At 42.8% G+C, this 14378-nt stretch overlaps 1 protein-coding gene across 2 annotated transcripts in view; it reads left to right on the top strand.

The window, feature by feature from the left end:
* The first annotated feature begins 1281 nt into the window (after window positions 1–1281).
* LOC115372609 (sodium/potassium-transporting ATPase subunit alpha-1) overlaps window positions 1282–14378 on the top strand; it is a 59619-nt gene continuing 46522 nt past the window's right edge. The window contains exons 1-13 of one of the 2 annotated variants that reach the window (XM_030070665.1): window positions 1282–1456; window positions 1871–1984; window positions 6197–6256; window positions 8154–8255; window positions 8542–8643; window positions 8792–8905; window positions 9456–9590; window positions 10081–10198; window positions 10342–10610; window positions 11288–11596; window positions 12936–13070; window positions 13479–13671; window positions 13979–14154. In XM_030070665.1, coding sequence (XP_029926525.1) covers window positions 1445–1456; window positions 1871–1984; window positions 6197–6256; window positions 8154–8255; window positions 8542–8643; window positions 8792–8905; window positions 9456–9590; window positions 10081–10198; window positions 10342–10610; window positions 11288–11596; window positions 12936–13070; window positions 13479–13671; window positions 13979–14154 — 1839 coding nt within the window. In that variant the 5' untranslated portion in view covers window positions 1282–1444. The remainder of the gene's footprint in view (window positions 1457–1870; window positions 1985–6196; window positions 6257–8153; window positions 8256–8541; window positions 8644–8791; window positions 8906–9455; window positions 9591–10080; window positions 10199–10341; window positions 10611–11287; window positions 11597–12935; window positions 13071–13478; window positions 13672–13978; window positions 14155–14378) is intronic. The other variant, XM_030070656.1, reaches the window with a different exon arrangement.

Genomic DNA, 14378 nt, shown 5'->3' with positions numbered 1-14378 from the left:
TGGCATCTTGGCTTTGAACATTTCCACTGCAGCCAGGTGTGTCTGCGACGTTGTTATACAGCATGGGGAAACGGTTTGTTTAATTTAACAGGTCATCCCAGGAAGTTCAAGGGGTTAAACAGTGATTTAGTGTGAAACTCTGTGTATGTTCAGGTTCCTGTGGCCACAGCTGCCGTCCTTGAGCTACAGATAAACACCGAACCGTTCCACCACCTCTCTCCTGAAAATTCAGGTTTTGACCGTTCAGAAATGTTGGCATATAATCTTTTATACTTTATTTTTTGGCTCTTATTTCTCTCTCTCCCTCTCTCCTCTCTCTCTCTCTCTCTGCAGTTACAGTGAACCATCATTAGAGCTAAATACATTCCAGCCCTGCCCTTTTGACTTTTCCTGAGGTGGAAATACTTCAGAATCAATTACCAGGTAGTTTCAGAGTTTTAGAGTATACAGGGCGGGCTGACCTCCGAGAGCGAGAGAGAGAGAGAGAGAGGGAGAGAGAGAGAGAGAGAGAGAGCTGCTGCAAGCTCAGTGGATTCTTCCCATGCATTCCACGTGTTATCTTTGCTGTGAGCAACAGTTTTGTCCAATCTCTTTGTCCAATCCCAATCCCTCGTGGCCAAAAAGTCAGCTCCTGTTTTATCAGCTTTTATTTTTTTCTTTATATACCTTTTCTCTTTCAATCTTTGTTATGGAAATGTCACATTAAGCTCAGGGCAATCACCTGCAGAACTGGACTTCTACCTTTCTCTGTGTGTATTCCTCCCTCCCTCTCTCTCTCTCTCTCTCTCTGTGGCTCTCCATTCACTATTCCACTATCTTGTCTTTTTCCGTTCCTCTGTTTGGACTGTAAACTACGCACTCACACACACACACACACGCAGACATGTTCCTCGGTGGGAGGGAACGGTCACCCGTACGACCTATACCTGAAGGTTGACGCTGAATGAAGGAAAAGAGAGAGAGAGAGTGAGGGGAGGTGGGGGTTGAAGAAAGAGGAACGGGTGGAGGGAGGGAAGGCTATGAAAATGAGTAAAAGTAGTAGGGAGGAGGGGAAGCAACATGAGTGAAACAGGGAAGTGAGTGTGACAGGGAGCCGGGAGGCGTCGGGCTCACCCCTCCTCCCTCTTTCATCCATTACCCTACACCCCCCCATCCCCCTCCTCCCCCTCTCCCGACCCCACCCCCCTCCACCGCTCACCTGTCTCACTCTGACCCCAAGCTCCTCCTCGACAGGGCAGGTGAGCCGGTTTGGGTATAAAGGTATGTTAATGTGAAGTGACCCAACTGCTTCGCTCTGGGGAGTGTGGAAGACACAGCGAGTGACGGAGAGGGAGAGAGAGAGAGAGAGTGTGAGAGAGAGAGAGAGAGAGAGAGGCGGAGTAGAGAAGTTGCAATTTAAAAAGACAATTGGATTGACTGTTCTCCCCAGAGTAGCGTTGCAACCATGGGGCTGGGAGTAAGTATTGGAACTTTCTGTAATGTTTTCATATTTAACTCTGTGTTAATAGTTATAATTCTCTTTTTCTTTTTCCTCATGTGAGAGTTCAAAGCTCAGTCTTCAACTTTATGTCACAAGTTATTGATTAAGCATGACAGTTGCGGGCTGCCTGTAGTTTGTACCTTGGTTTTGAAATCAGCCCTGTGAGCAGAGTGTTTTTTTTTGGACTGTCTTTGGTGTTTCAGGATTCATAAGAAGTTTGACATTTGTTGTACAGTGTTTTTTTTTTTGGAAAACCAAAGTTTTAGAAATTGCTCCTTCGCACGGCAAAAGGGGAAGTTTCGGGGGTAATCATGCCACATTACCAAGTGCACAATCCCTATTCTTCCGAGAAAATAACGTGTTTTGTCTCACTCTCTCTCTCCAAACCAGAAAGGGAAAGATGATTACAAACTGGCGGCGACCTCGGACAGCGGGGACAGAAAGGACAAGAAGGGAAAGAAGGATAAGAAGGATATGGATGAGCTGAAAAAAGAAGTGGACTTGGTGAGTACAGAAGCAAAGCAAAAAAAAAAAAAAAAAGCCTTGCCTTTGCTACACGGATTGGGCAACTTGAATGGTCATTGTCAACTCAAGTATTGCTCAACTTCCTAAATAATTTACAGAGCATTAACAGCTTGAGCTAATGAAGCTTTAACTGGAATGGCATTCTGCAGTTGTGCTTTCTCACACCCATTGCCTCATGCGTTATGAGTCTTATCCGGGCCTTGCTTCACTTTGGTCGCAGGCGTCTTTGACTTCACCGTTAGTCACTTTAGATCCGACCGTCTTGACCAGTGCTTTTCAAACACGCCTTACATCATTGCTTGTACTGTCACATGTTATTTAGTGGCTCACAGTTACTATACTCAACTTCTAGCTCATACTTATCTGTGTTGCTTCAGCGCTGAAATACAGCCTGAGAGACAGAGGCGTCATTGTTGTCTCCTCTGTTTTTCAGACATATGACCTCTGATGTCCCTTTACCTTATTAGTCTCAAAAGTGCCTCACTGAAAAGTCATCCTTGTGATATATATATATATATATATATATAGGGTGCTGACACCACTACAGTGCGGTTTCTAAACAAAGATATGACACTAAACATGTCCACTACTCTCTCATAGGCGTCTAATTCCCTTGAAATCTCGCAGATCATGTGTCGTTTGATCAGCGGTGCGAGACCAGCGGTCCGTTCTCCCGCTGGCGGTCTTCGCTGAAAAACTGAACATGTCGTTGTTCTCAGACACTTTGAACGCGGCTGCAGTTTGCAGAGCGGTGAAGTTGGATGTGTGTTAAATTGGGTTTCAAAGAGCCTGTGCAGTTGAGTTAGGGCAGTCCGCCGGGGTCGCTTGTTCCTGTGTGTGGATGTGTAGGTGGCCAAGGTCATTTCACAAGGTCACCGACGCTCTCTTCCTATAAGTTCAACTCAAAGTCCAAGATAAGGGCTAATAAAACTGTGCCGACAGCTCGACGTTTAAAAGTGCAAGAGTGGCATTTTGAAGAGACACAAATCTGTGCTTTTATTTGTGTTTTGATAAAGATGTGACCCGGAGGTTACATTCTTTCTCTGGGACTAAATCTTATTTTCGTTGGCAAAACCTCTCTCACCGGGAAAAAAAAAAGTTTCCACAGTTGTCCATCAGCTGCCCTGATAATGTCTCCCCATAGCTGTTGAATATGTGCTGCTTAGTGTCCTTCACAAGGTCATGGAGCAAGATTCAAAGTTCACGATCATCTCAAAGTCCAAATAAAACTCAAGTGACAACCCCACGATTGAAGAGATTAAATAATACAGTGAGAGTGTTTTATATGGAATAACCCAGTAAGGTATTAAATGTATGCCCATCTGTGCCTTTCACAAGGTCATGGAGTGTAAGGCCATAGATGCATGTGTCAGCGTCTTAGCTTGCGAGCATAATGTATACTCCAAGGTTAAGTGTTCAGAAAGTGAGACGGTATTTTTTTACAGATATTAATGGCATGGCTTAGTCTCTTCTTTTTTTTTTTTTAAAACTTTAGTTATGGTTTACAGGAAACCTTTTCTGCCTGGTGTCATCCACAAAGTCGCACAGCGAGGCTGCAGTATCATGTTCAGCATGGTTATTAGGCAATAAACTCGCATCTAAGTGACACATTAATGATTATTGTCCCCCATACTTCTTAACTAGATCTCAAAGTCCTGCTGCAGCTGAAGGACGTTGGTACACCACAGCAGTGGTATCATCAGCGTGCCATAACTTTGACTCCGCAACTTAGCACATTTTTTAAACTCTAATTTACAGCAGACATCGGCACCCATGTGTAGAAAACATTTTAATGAGTCAAAGATCAGGCCAAAGCAATGAAAGTGCATAATTAGATCTCAGAAACAACATTGCCACATTCAATATTTATGATCTACAATCTTCTGAATTTGATAAGGCCTAAAAGTGATAGTAGTGAGGGTGTGGGTGTGTGTAACCCTTCTAGTTGACATGTTAATGATTATTGCGCCATCATACAATTGAAGGAGACATCAAAGTCTGGCCAAGGACAAAGGACAGGCCTGCCATGGCAACAGCATGCAGCTGGTGATTTGTTAAAATGTAACACAGTCCAAAGGAAAAGTGCTAAATATAGAAAGATATTCAATCTGATTGAGAGGGTCAACAATGGAGTGAGCATTCCTCTCAAGACGTATTTCCTAATGGTTCAAGAGTGTCATTGACCAGGCGGGTGGCTACAAGGTTAAAGTGTGTGTGTGTTACTGAGACCGGCCATCAGAGCCTGAAAACACTGAGTCTCCTCTACGTGGACCCAAAGCTGCAAAGGAACCGCTGACTGAGAGTTAAAAAAAGCAACAGTGGTTTGGGGCATGTGATAGCACATTATGCATGGCACATTTGGCATGGCACATTTTGCCCGCCTTATTGTAACATAAAGTCATGGTAAGGCAAGCAGACATGGCAATTACACTCATTTTCTCCACCAACTGTAGGGTAAAGAGAGCATATTAACATAAAGAGACGCACTCCATCCGCCGGCGGCTAAACTAAACTCAAATATCTCAAATGTGTTTCATCGCAACAAGTGTTATGTAATCACATAAACAGCGAGCAGTGAGTGACGGACATAAAATTACATATTAGTGCAAATACATCATTCTTTCAGAGGACAAAATAGACTTGTATAATGTTTATTTCTGAATGCATTCATCTGAGCAGGGTGAATACTGAGTGCATTCATTCATTTATTAATATGCACCAACTGTGGCTGAGGTTGATAATTTTTAGCAGAACGAATTGCAAGAATGATCAAAAATGTTTCCAATAATGTGCTGACAGTAAAGCGGAGAAATAGTGTGTGTGAGTTTAGGCGTACAAAATGTTGTTTGTTACACTGCATTTTGCCAACTTGCAAAAACCTCTTGTTCCATTTTATGTCATGGAAAAAGTAATTACTGTGAGTATGAAGAAATCAGCCTCATGCGTGTCAGAGTATAAAATACTGAAATGGAAACCAAATGCTCGCACATTTGGTCAATGTTCCCTTTGTGGCTTGTTTAGCAATATCTCCACCACAATAAGCATCGGTCACATATTTGAGGTCAAAACATAAACTATTGGCAGGGAGCCTTTACTGTGGATGCATCAAGTATCTTGTAAAGATTGCATGACCTCCATCCACAATGATGTTAAATAAGGAACAGGCAGATGATATGCATGATTACAATTTCCTTATTCAGTCTCTCTCTGTGGGTGGTAATTGAAAACACAGTGCGGGCCCATGACTGTACAAGTTTGATCATTTGCACATCCACTTTTATTTGCATTATTCCCTTTAGAAAATATTCATGAAACCTTGTATGGTAAGTGCACACATTCCCTGCAGAGTGCTCAAAACCACACAATCAAATGCAGGAGTGATCAGCTGGATGCTTCGGCGCCAAATTCATCTTGGCGATCGTGTTGGTGGTGTGTGCTGTGTAGAAGAAGTTTAACCATGAGTCTGAAAGAATAAAAACAGACAGGTTAACTCTTAATGAAACTCGAAATGAAGTTTGATCTTTTGGACCCTTCACTCGCAACAAAGTGTGCCTACACATGACTGACTAAGTTCATGGCTTAGTGCCCACATTTGGCTCTGTGCCTGCTTTGACTAATGTGAGATCACACTGCATGGATATGCATTCATATTCCATCTGTGCGTTTATTAATTGTGCGTGGCCAAATTTTGCTCAAACCTACATAACATACATACATACATTTTCAGGATGCCAAACATATCCTGCTGCATTACATGGAAAATGTTTCTAAAATGCACAAGACATCTAGATATTTTCTATCTGATGTGATGCTGCAGCCGTGTCAACAATGGAGTGATGGAGCTCCAATGAAGCTGCAATCAGCAGATACAGAATATGTATATCACATGGTCATACAATATGGAAAAAACAGGCTTTTTTTTCTAACTTTGAAGCTACTTAAAAGTAAATTTAAGGGCAATCAGAGCTGAAGGGGTTAAGAATACAAAGATGACATTGCAAAATGCTGTGTCATGTTTGGAGGAAATGGCAGGACATGTTTTAATCCTCATAGCATAATAAGATAATGTCTGCAATTTGAAAATGACAGGATTTTGGCTTTTTTAATGGAACATCTCCAATCTCTCTCTCTCTCTCTCTCTCTCTCTCTCTCTCTCTCACTCTCTCTCTCTCTCTCGCTCTCTCACCATAGGATGATCACAAATTAACCTTGGACGAGCTTCACAGGAAATATGGAACTGACCTAACCAGGGTAAGTCTACATTTGTGTCTGCATGTGTGTGTGTGTGTGTGTGTGTGTGTAACGTGTCTTCAGAAGGAACTTTTAGGAAGAGCTAGTGGGCCTACAACACAAATCTTGTAATTGAAATCAGAAATATTATAGATCCATAACTAAATAACATAGATTGGTGGTTAGAAATAATAACAATAAAAAAAAAAAAACAGGATTAAAAAATTCACTGCAGTTGGGAGTGCAGGGTATCCAGTGCACAGCCAAACAGAGGAGAAAAAAGAAAGTAAGAATACAGAAAGATGAAGCCTGGAGGCGATTTCCTCTCCCTGCACTGGAGAAGGAAACAAAAGGCAGAACCTGAACTTCAGGGGTTCTGGCAAGTCCTGATTCAAGGAAAGTTCCGGGTTCACCTTTGACAATAAAGAAAGGCCGTAAGTAGTTCAGCAACTCACTTGTGACAATAGAAGGAAAGTTTACAAGCCCAGAAACCAGGGACTCTCTTGCAGCGCAAATTGAGGCCAAACATTAAGACACACACACACACACACATCTGCCCACAAATTTCATCATTTGTTTATCCAACATTTCTCAACCATCGTGCAATGCATAGGTAAAGCAGTGCTGCAGCAGAGGCTTGCTCACGTGGGGATGATTTCAAGGGTCAAGGCAGTTCACACCGAACAAATAGACACACACACACACACACACACATACACATATGCACACACACACACACAGAGAATTCTATTACACAACACAATACAACTGGTCAAATGCTTGACTGATGATGATTATCTGCTGAAATCTGATCTGTCTGAGTTTGCCCCAAAACAAGGACTTCATTCACTCAGGAGCACTAGTCTAATTTGATTCCAAAAAAAAAAAAAAAAAATGCTGCTTCTCACACTTGGTTTCCCTCCAACGAGACATTTTCGTGACGCTTTGGGTTACAGCTCCATTTCCTATTATTAACACTGGAACAAAACGCAGCACAGCATTGCACAGGTGGCCCCATTAAAGGCCTGTGCTTTGCCTTAGCATGACAGAGGGCCGATCATATTGATTTGCAAGTAAGAAATCAATGGTAGCAGACAGACGAGCTATCCCTGGTCTGATTCTCTCACACCAGTGACGCAGTTTCTGTGTCACAGATCATCATTTAGCACACACAACGCCTTAACTGTGTAATTACAGTGACTTTGGCGAGTGAGAAAGCTTTCATTTAAAGATTAGTCAAATCTCCCTTCCTGTCCTCGGTGTCTTGTTTTGGCTGCCTATCAACCAGATTCTTTATCCACCACCTGCAAAGGTAGCAGAGCTCTCCTGTTTAGCAAATGAAACAAGCAAGACACGTCTCCTCAGTGTTTTTCTCTCCTTGTTTCTATCTATCTACCTATCTATTAAGCTGTCTAGTGAGCTGTCGAGGTGCAGTGAGAGTAGTGGAAACAACCGGACTTACAAGTTTTTCTTGTATTCCTCTGTTCCAAAGTTTATACACACACACACACACACACACACACACACACACACACACACACACACACACACACACACACACACACACACACACACACACACACACACATATGCACACACACACACAGAGGAATTTGTTTAAGTGACCTTAGTTAACTCTCCTTCCTTATTCCTTTTCTGTCATGGTGGGATTATTGATGTATTAGGCAACTGGGCCCAAAGAGTTGCCTCAGAATTGTTATATATTTTTCACAAGAAAAGTTCACACTGAAGTACATTTTCCACTTTTCATTTGCTTGTTGTGCTTTAAATTTAGGCCAATGTGTGTGTTGCCGTTCCTTATTTTCTCCATGTCCGTCCTTTTTCCTTCTTGTCCTAATTGCGCCCCCCCCCCCCCCCCCCCCCCCCCCCCCCCCCCCCCCCGCTCCTCTCTCTGCAGGGTCTCTCCTCCTCCAGGGCGAAGGAGATCCTGGCCCGTGACGGCCCCAATGCCCTCACCCCTCCCCCCACCACGCCAGAATGGGTCAAGTTTTGCAAACAGGTAAAAGCAACTGCTCATCTTTACAGTTTTACATGAACTCATTGTCCCGTTGAAGTGTGTTTGACATGCAAAATATAGACTTCAAACATGTTTTTAACATCCAAATGTGGGAAACACAAATTCATTCTAACTGTAGGGGGTTTCTCCAGTATGTGGATGTAAGATTTATAGATGCATTTGATGTCCAGCTTTGTGTTGACCTAGATCATATTAACACCTAAGCCCTTTCCTGCCATGTTCAAATTCCTGAATCTGGAATAATGAATTTATTTGATCTTGTTGCCAGCTGTTCGGTGGTTTCTCCATGCTGCTGTGGATCGGCGCCATCCTCTGCTTCCTGGCTTATGGTATCCAGGCTGCCTCAGAAGATGAACCGGCCAACGATAATGTAAGGAGAACCTCATTATCATATGGTAGTTCTAATTTTTTAACCACAGGATTTATGGCTCTGAGGGTGAGGGCATCATCATCATGATAGAGAGAGAATGGGAAATAAGCTGGCCATGTAAAACGCTTGTCTTTCCCCCTTCATGCAGTTGTACCTGGGTGTTGTGCTTTCTGCTGTCGTCATCATCACTGGCTGCTTCTCCTACTACCAAGAGGCTAAGAGCTCTAGGATCATGGACTCCTTCAAGAACTTGGTCCCACAGGTGAGATCTTCAACAAGCTGCTCATCACCATCATTCGTCAGCCTTCATGCAGTCTTGACCAAAAGCTTCCAGTCTCCTGTGGCTCTGAAGACTGCTCACACATTATCGCCTTTTAGGCAGTGATACACAGCAGGGCATTTTGCATAATGCTGATAAGTGACATTACTCAGTGAGCTGTCAGTGAGCATTGTTGCACTGATTACACATTACCCAGGGTAATTTTGCTTCCTGCTGCCGGGAACATTGCCCATCCCCATTGTCCAAAAGCTCCGGAGTGTGTCACCAACATTTGGCAACATTTCCTATCAAGAGAGACAAACAAAGAAACATGGCAACGATATTTACCCAGCTTTCACCTCCTTTTATATATTGCATGTAATTAGTAAAGCAAAACATTTGAATCAACTCTTGGAACAATGTCGCTCAACAAATTACAAATGGTATGTCTCAGTCCACAAAAGCAGAACCTGCTTGGGAAAAGTAATAGCCCTTGAAATGTCAGCTTTAGAGCTCAAATGTATTGAGAATTCTTGCGTCTTTGGTTTGGTAGCAAGCTCTGGTCATCCGTGACGGCGAGAAGAAGAACATCAATGCCGAGGACGTGGTGGCTGGAGATCTGGTGGAGGTGAAAGGCGGAGACAGGATCCCTGCTGACCTGCGTATCATCTCGGCACACGGCTGCAAGGTTTGTTGCTGCAAGTCTTTCATCTGTCCGGACAGACATTCCTATGGACCAGTGGTTTCTGTAGAGGGGGTTCTTAGTGGCACAGCAAGGACTTTTCAACAGAACTTTCTTAAAAACCTCCAATAAAACCACACTTAAAAAGTTTTTAGATGGAATGGCAGAGCAGTCCATTCTGGCTTTGGAATGGGGAGACCAAGATGTACTCACATACCACACTGTCTAGCTGTAAATCAAATACAAACTTTTTTAATATCACATGAGAAATGTTGGCTGTTGCCTTGTTTATTTCTTGGGTTAAGTTCCTCTTGACCCAAATGTGTCATCATCCACACTTTTGCTTTTAATATATTGACCCGCATGCCAGTCATTGTTTTTGATTTTGTTCTGTCTTGATCCCTCCTGTGGCGTGAAACCCTGAAGACATTTTTTTCAGGTCTGTTGATGTTCATTCATTCTTTACTTTACTTACTTTTACTTTTCTCCCTCTCAGGTGGACAACTCTTCTCTTACTGGTGAATCAGAGCCCCAGACTCGCAGCCCAGATTTCTCCAATGACAACCCGCTGGAGACCAGGAACATCGCTTTCTTCTCCACCAACTGTGTTGAAGGTAGGGAGCAAGGAAATAGTGGAAGATACACAAAACAGTGCACACGAAAAAGGATTATAGGGTCAAAATTAACCAGATTTGATGAACCCCCCCCAACAACAACAAAAAAAAAAATCAAACATAAAATCCCTCTCTCCATCTAGGCACTGCAAGAGGAGTCGTCATCAACACTGGAGACCGCACTGTCATGGGTCGTATCGCCACCTTGGCTTCCAGTCTCGAGGGCGGCAAGACTCCCATTGCTATTGAGATTGAGCACTTCATCCACATCATCACCGGTGTGGCCGTCTTCCTGGGCGTGTCCTTCTTCATCCTCTCCCTCATCCTTGGGTATGGCTGGCTGGAGGCTGTCATCTTCCTCATTGGTATCATTGTCGCCAACGTGCCAGAGGGTCTCCTGGCCACTGTCACTGTGAGTTACGACTTATTTTGTGTCTTGATTGTTTTCTCTTTGTGTTTGTGTGCATTAATATACATGATGTAAAGAAGGAAGTATTTTTAGTGCAATTACTATTATTAGTTTGAGTCTGAGAACCACGCCTATATAGTTTTTCTTGAGAAAATAATGCAGAAACATACTTTTGTAATTTATTTTCCAGTGTGCTGTTTTCACCTAAAGAGCTACAGGTCATTTTTTGCAGCCTGAAAGAGCCCCTACTCTGATTGGCTGGCAGCACTCAAGGTTCTGCTATTACCAATAACCAATAACATATTATAAAAAATACCAGTAACTATTGCTCATTGCTCATTTGTGCAATAGCTGTTGGCATCTTTGTTGAGCAATTCAAAATCTCAGACCCATTTGTGCTAGGGTGGTGTAATTACATCACCATTACAAATTGTCATGTCTTATATTATCTGCATTTTCTTGTCTGATATCACTGAAAACCTTGGAATATCTGCATCAGCTTGCATTTGGCTGCTGTACTAATCACAGTATGATGCATGTACTTCTTGTCAAGGTCATAATCACTGATGAAACAGATAGAGACACAAAGCCAAAACTATCTACTATCTACAATATACTGATAGAGTGCCTTATCGAGAAATTAAAGATGTGATAGCTAAGTGTCAGCTTGCCATCTCTAGGTGTGTCTGACCCTGACCGCTAAGCGTATGGCCAAGAAGAACTGCCTGGTGAAGAACTTGGAGGCTGTGGAGACTCTGGGCTCCACCTCCACCATCTGCTCCGACAAGACTGGCACTCTGACCCAGAACAGGATGACCGTGGCCCACATGTGGTTTGACAACCAGATCCATGAGGCTGACACCACCGAGAACCAGAGCGGGACCTCCTTCGACCGCAGCTCTGCCACCTGGGCCTCCCTGGCCAGGATCGCTGGACTCTGCAATCGTGCTGTCTTCCTGGCAGAGCAGGCCAACGTTCCCATCCTGAAGGTGGCAATCTGTCTTGCACACAACACCCTCCATTAAAACTTTAAATTACCAAACAATGTTCGTTTTGCTCTACTTCACCAATTGACACCAGAACAAAAGGCCCTGAATAATTTAACACTGGAGGAAGATATCAATAACCTTGATGTGTATGGGAGCTTTGGCTTTTGGTGTAACACCATCTGTGAACCCTGATTGTAAAGGAGCACATAATATGTTATGATACCAAGCCAAAGGTATAATTTACCCACAGTACCTCTTGGAACAATTCTTACTTCCCTGAAATGTGTTTGTTGAATAGGATACTAGACCTACTTGATTTATTATTCAGCTGAAAGACGAGATACAATTACCGTGTGAGAAGTGATTGATCTTGTCTTGGCAAGGAACCGTTGGGACAGTAACAAAATACAAACCCAGCCAAGTGGCACTACAAGTTACACACACAACAACAAGAACAAGAACAGCAACAACAACGAGAAAGATCCCTCTCGGTGTAATTGAATGTTTCTTAATGATACATAGCCAAACCAAAAAGTGGGCTGGAAGACCAGAGGAGTTTGTTTTGTTTGATGAATTGTGGCAGCCAAGCATAAGTAATACAACTGAAGGGTTTGATTGAAAATGGCACTTGAAATTCACCAGTACAGGTCACTGTCCCTGTAAAAGTCCTTGTAGCTATTTTCCGAGCAAACATCTTAAGATGAGGCATAACTGAAATAGTGCCCAATAAGGTGCCTCAGTTTTCGATTAACAATTATTTGATGTGTCCAGTTGTCTGTAGTTTTCAGTTACAGAGATGAATCGAGGTCAACTGGACTTGTTTGCAGTAGACCATCTTGTAATTGTTCCTGGTCATTCAGCTGGTTGCTCTTGAATGGGAAGTGAAACATCTTCAAGAAGCTACAAACAAGTCTAGTGGCCCTTGATTCAACTCTGTGTGGATGCGTCCATTTTTTTCAAATGGTCTGATTGATTGAATTTTGGAACATACAGTATCTCTTCAATTCAAACATTCATTTGATCCAAATATTATACTGTTATCCATCGAAGAAAGAACTCATTTGTCTCTGTCCTGTAGGAAACTTCTGTCTCTAAAATGTCAGCTCTTGAGGAATTGACAAAAAACATAGAACATATTCTTCATTTGATGTTTGAGCCAGTGGTTTGGCTTGGTTCCGAACATTATGTAACAGCATGAAACATTTTTCATGACTTTGCAACCAGGCTGTCATGCGTAATAAAAAGCAGAACAACTCAAGTGTCTGGATGCTAACAATGTGATGTACGATACAGGCCAAAGCCGCTGATCCAAATCTTTATATTTTCAATCACTCAACAGAGGGATGTAGCTGGTGACGCCTCAGAGTCTGCCCTGCTGAAGTGTATTGAGCTGTGCTGCGGATCCGTCAAAGACATGAGAGAAAAATACGCCAAGGTTGCTGAGATCCCCTTCAACTCCACCAACAAATATCAGGTATGTCCAGGTTATTTACAACTTTTAGGTAATAGACACAAAATACCCAAAATGACTAGGATGTTTAATAGGTTTAAACTTAATTATTCATTATTGCTTTGTTGATCAGTTTTTATCAGCTTTCTGAGTTGCAGTTGTGGGAAAAAAGCAATGTTCGAAACAATTTTCAGTAGGCTGCCAAAACCCACAGACAAAAGAACATTGTAAGACAGTATTTGAAGTGGGAGCCATGAATTGATGCACAATGAAGTGCAATATTCAAAGTTTTGTTTGTCTTACCGTTGGTCTTTGCTCTCAGTTGTTTCTCTTCCTGACTAATTCCTGTCTGGCTTTTTGTTTTCCATCCTGTAAAGAATATTTGAGTGTGCTGATGAAATCCTTGCCTTCCTGCAACCTCTTGTCCCACAGCTCTCCATCCATAAGAACTCGACTCCTGGGGAATCCAAGCACCTGCTGGTGATGAAAGGCGCCCCAGAGAGGATTTTGGACCGCTGCTCCACCATCATGATCCAGGGCAAAGAGCAGCCTCTAGACGATGAGACCAAAGACGCTTTCCAGAATGCCTATGTTGAGCTGGGAGGGCTTGGAGAGAGAGTGCTGGGTACGGTCCAATTCAATTCTATGGATAAATCCTATAGTCTGGAAATGATTGAACCAAGAAATGCATCAGTCAAATCCCTAAAATCCTCAGCACTGGGATGCAGTGTAACAATGCATCTTTGTAGGATTAGTGAAACAATAAAATTGAAAATTAGAAAGGCTTCTTGCCAACTTCCATGGCTAAACAAAGGGTTGAAAAGACACTTGTGTTTGGTTATTTTACAGCTACAACACAATTAATAATACAAAACTGTGTAGAACTGTAAACAAAAGTTGACATGCTTTTTTCCATTTACTGTCCTGTCCAGGTTTCTGCCATTTCAGCCTCCCTGATGACCAGTTCCCAGAGGGCTTTGCCTTTGACACTGACGAGGTGAACTTCCCCACTGAGAACCTGTGCTTTGTTGGCCTCATGTCTATGATTGACCCTCCTCGTGCCGCTGTGCCTGACGCTGTGGGCAAATGCAGGAGCGCTGGAATCAAGGTATGTCTCTGCAGTGTTTTACGGCTTTTGGCCCAGAGAAGTGTGCATCTACTAATCATTTTCAAACCTGGACCAAATCCACATAACTAAGTTATGAAGTACAAGTTAATGTCAAATGATCCAAATTCCTTAAACCTTAAACCAACACAATATGTTTAATTCAAACCTCAAAGGAATGTGAATGATGCTGCATAATCCCCAGTTAGTTCAGTAGTTTGGCCACT

The sequence above is a fragment of the Myripristis murdjan genome, chromosome 2 (genome assembly GCF_902150065.1).
Source record: "Myripristis murdjan chromosome 2, fMyrMur1.1, whole genome shotgun sequence".
Classification (NCBI taxonomy): Eukaryota; Metazoa; Chordata; class Actinopteri; order Holocentriformes; family Holocentridae; genus Myripristis; species Myripristis murdjan.
Note: the sequence above shows the minus strand (reverse complement) of the source record. Positions and strands in the feature narration are given on the sequence as shown.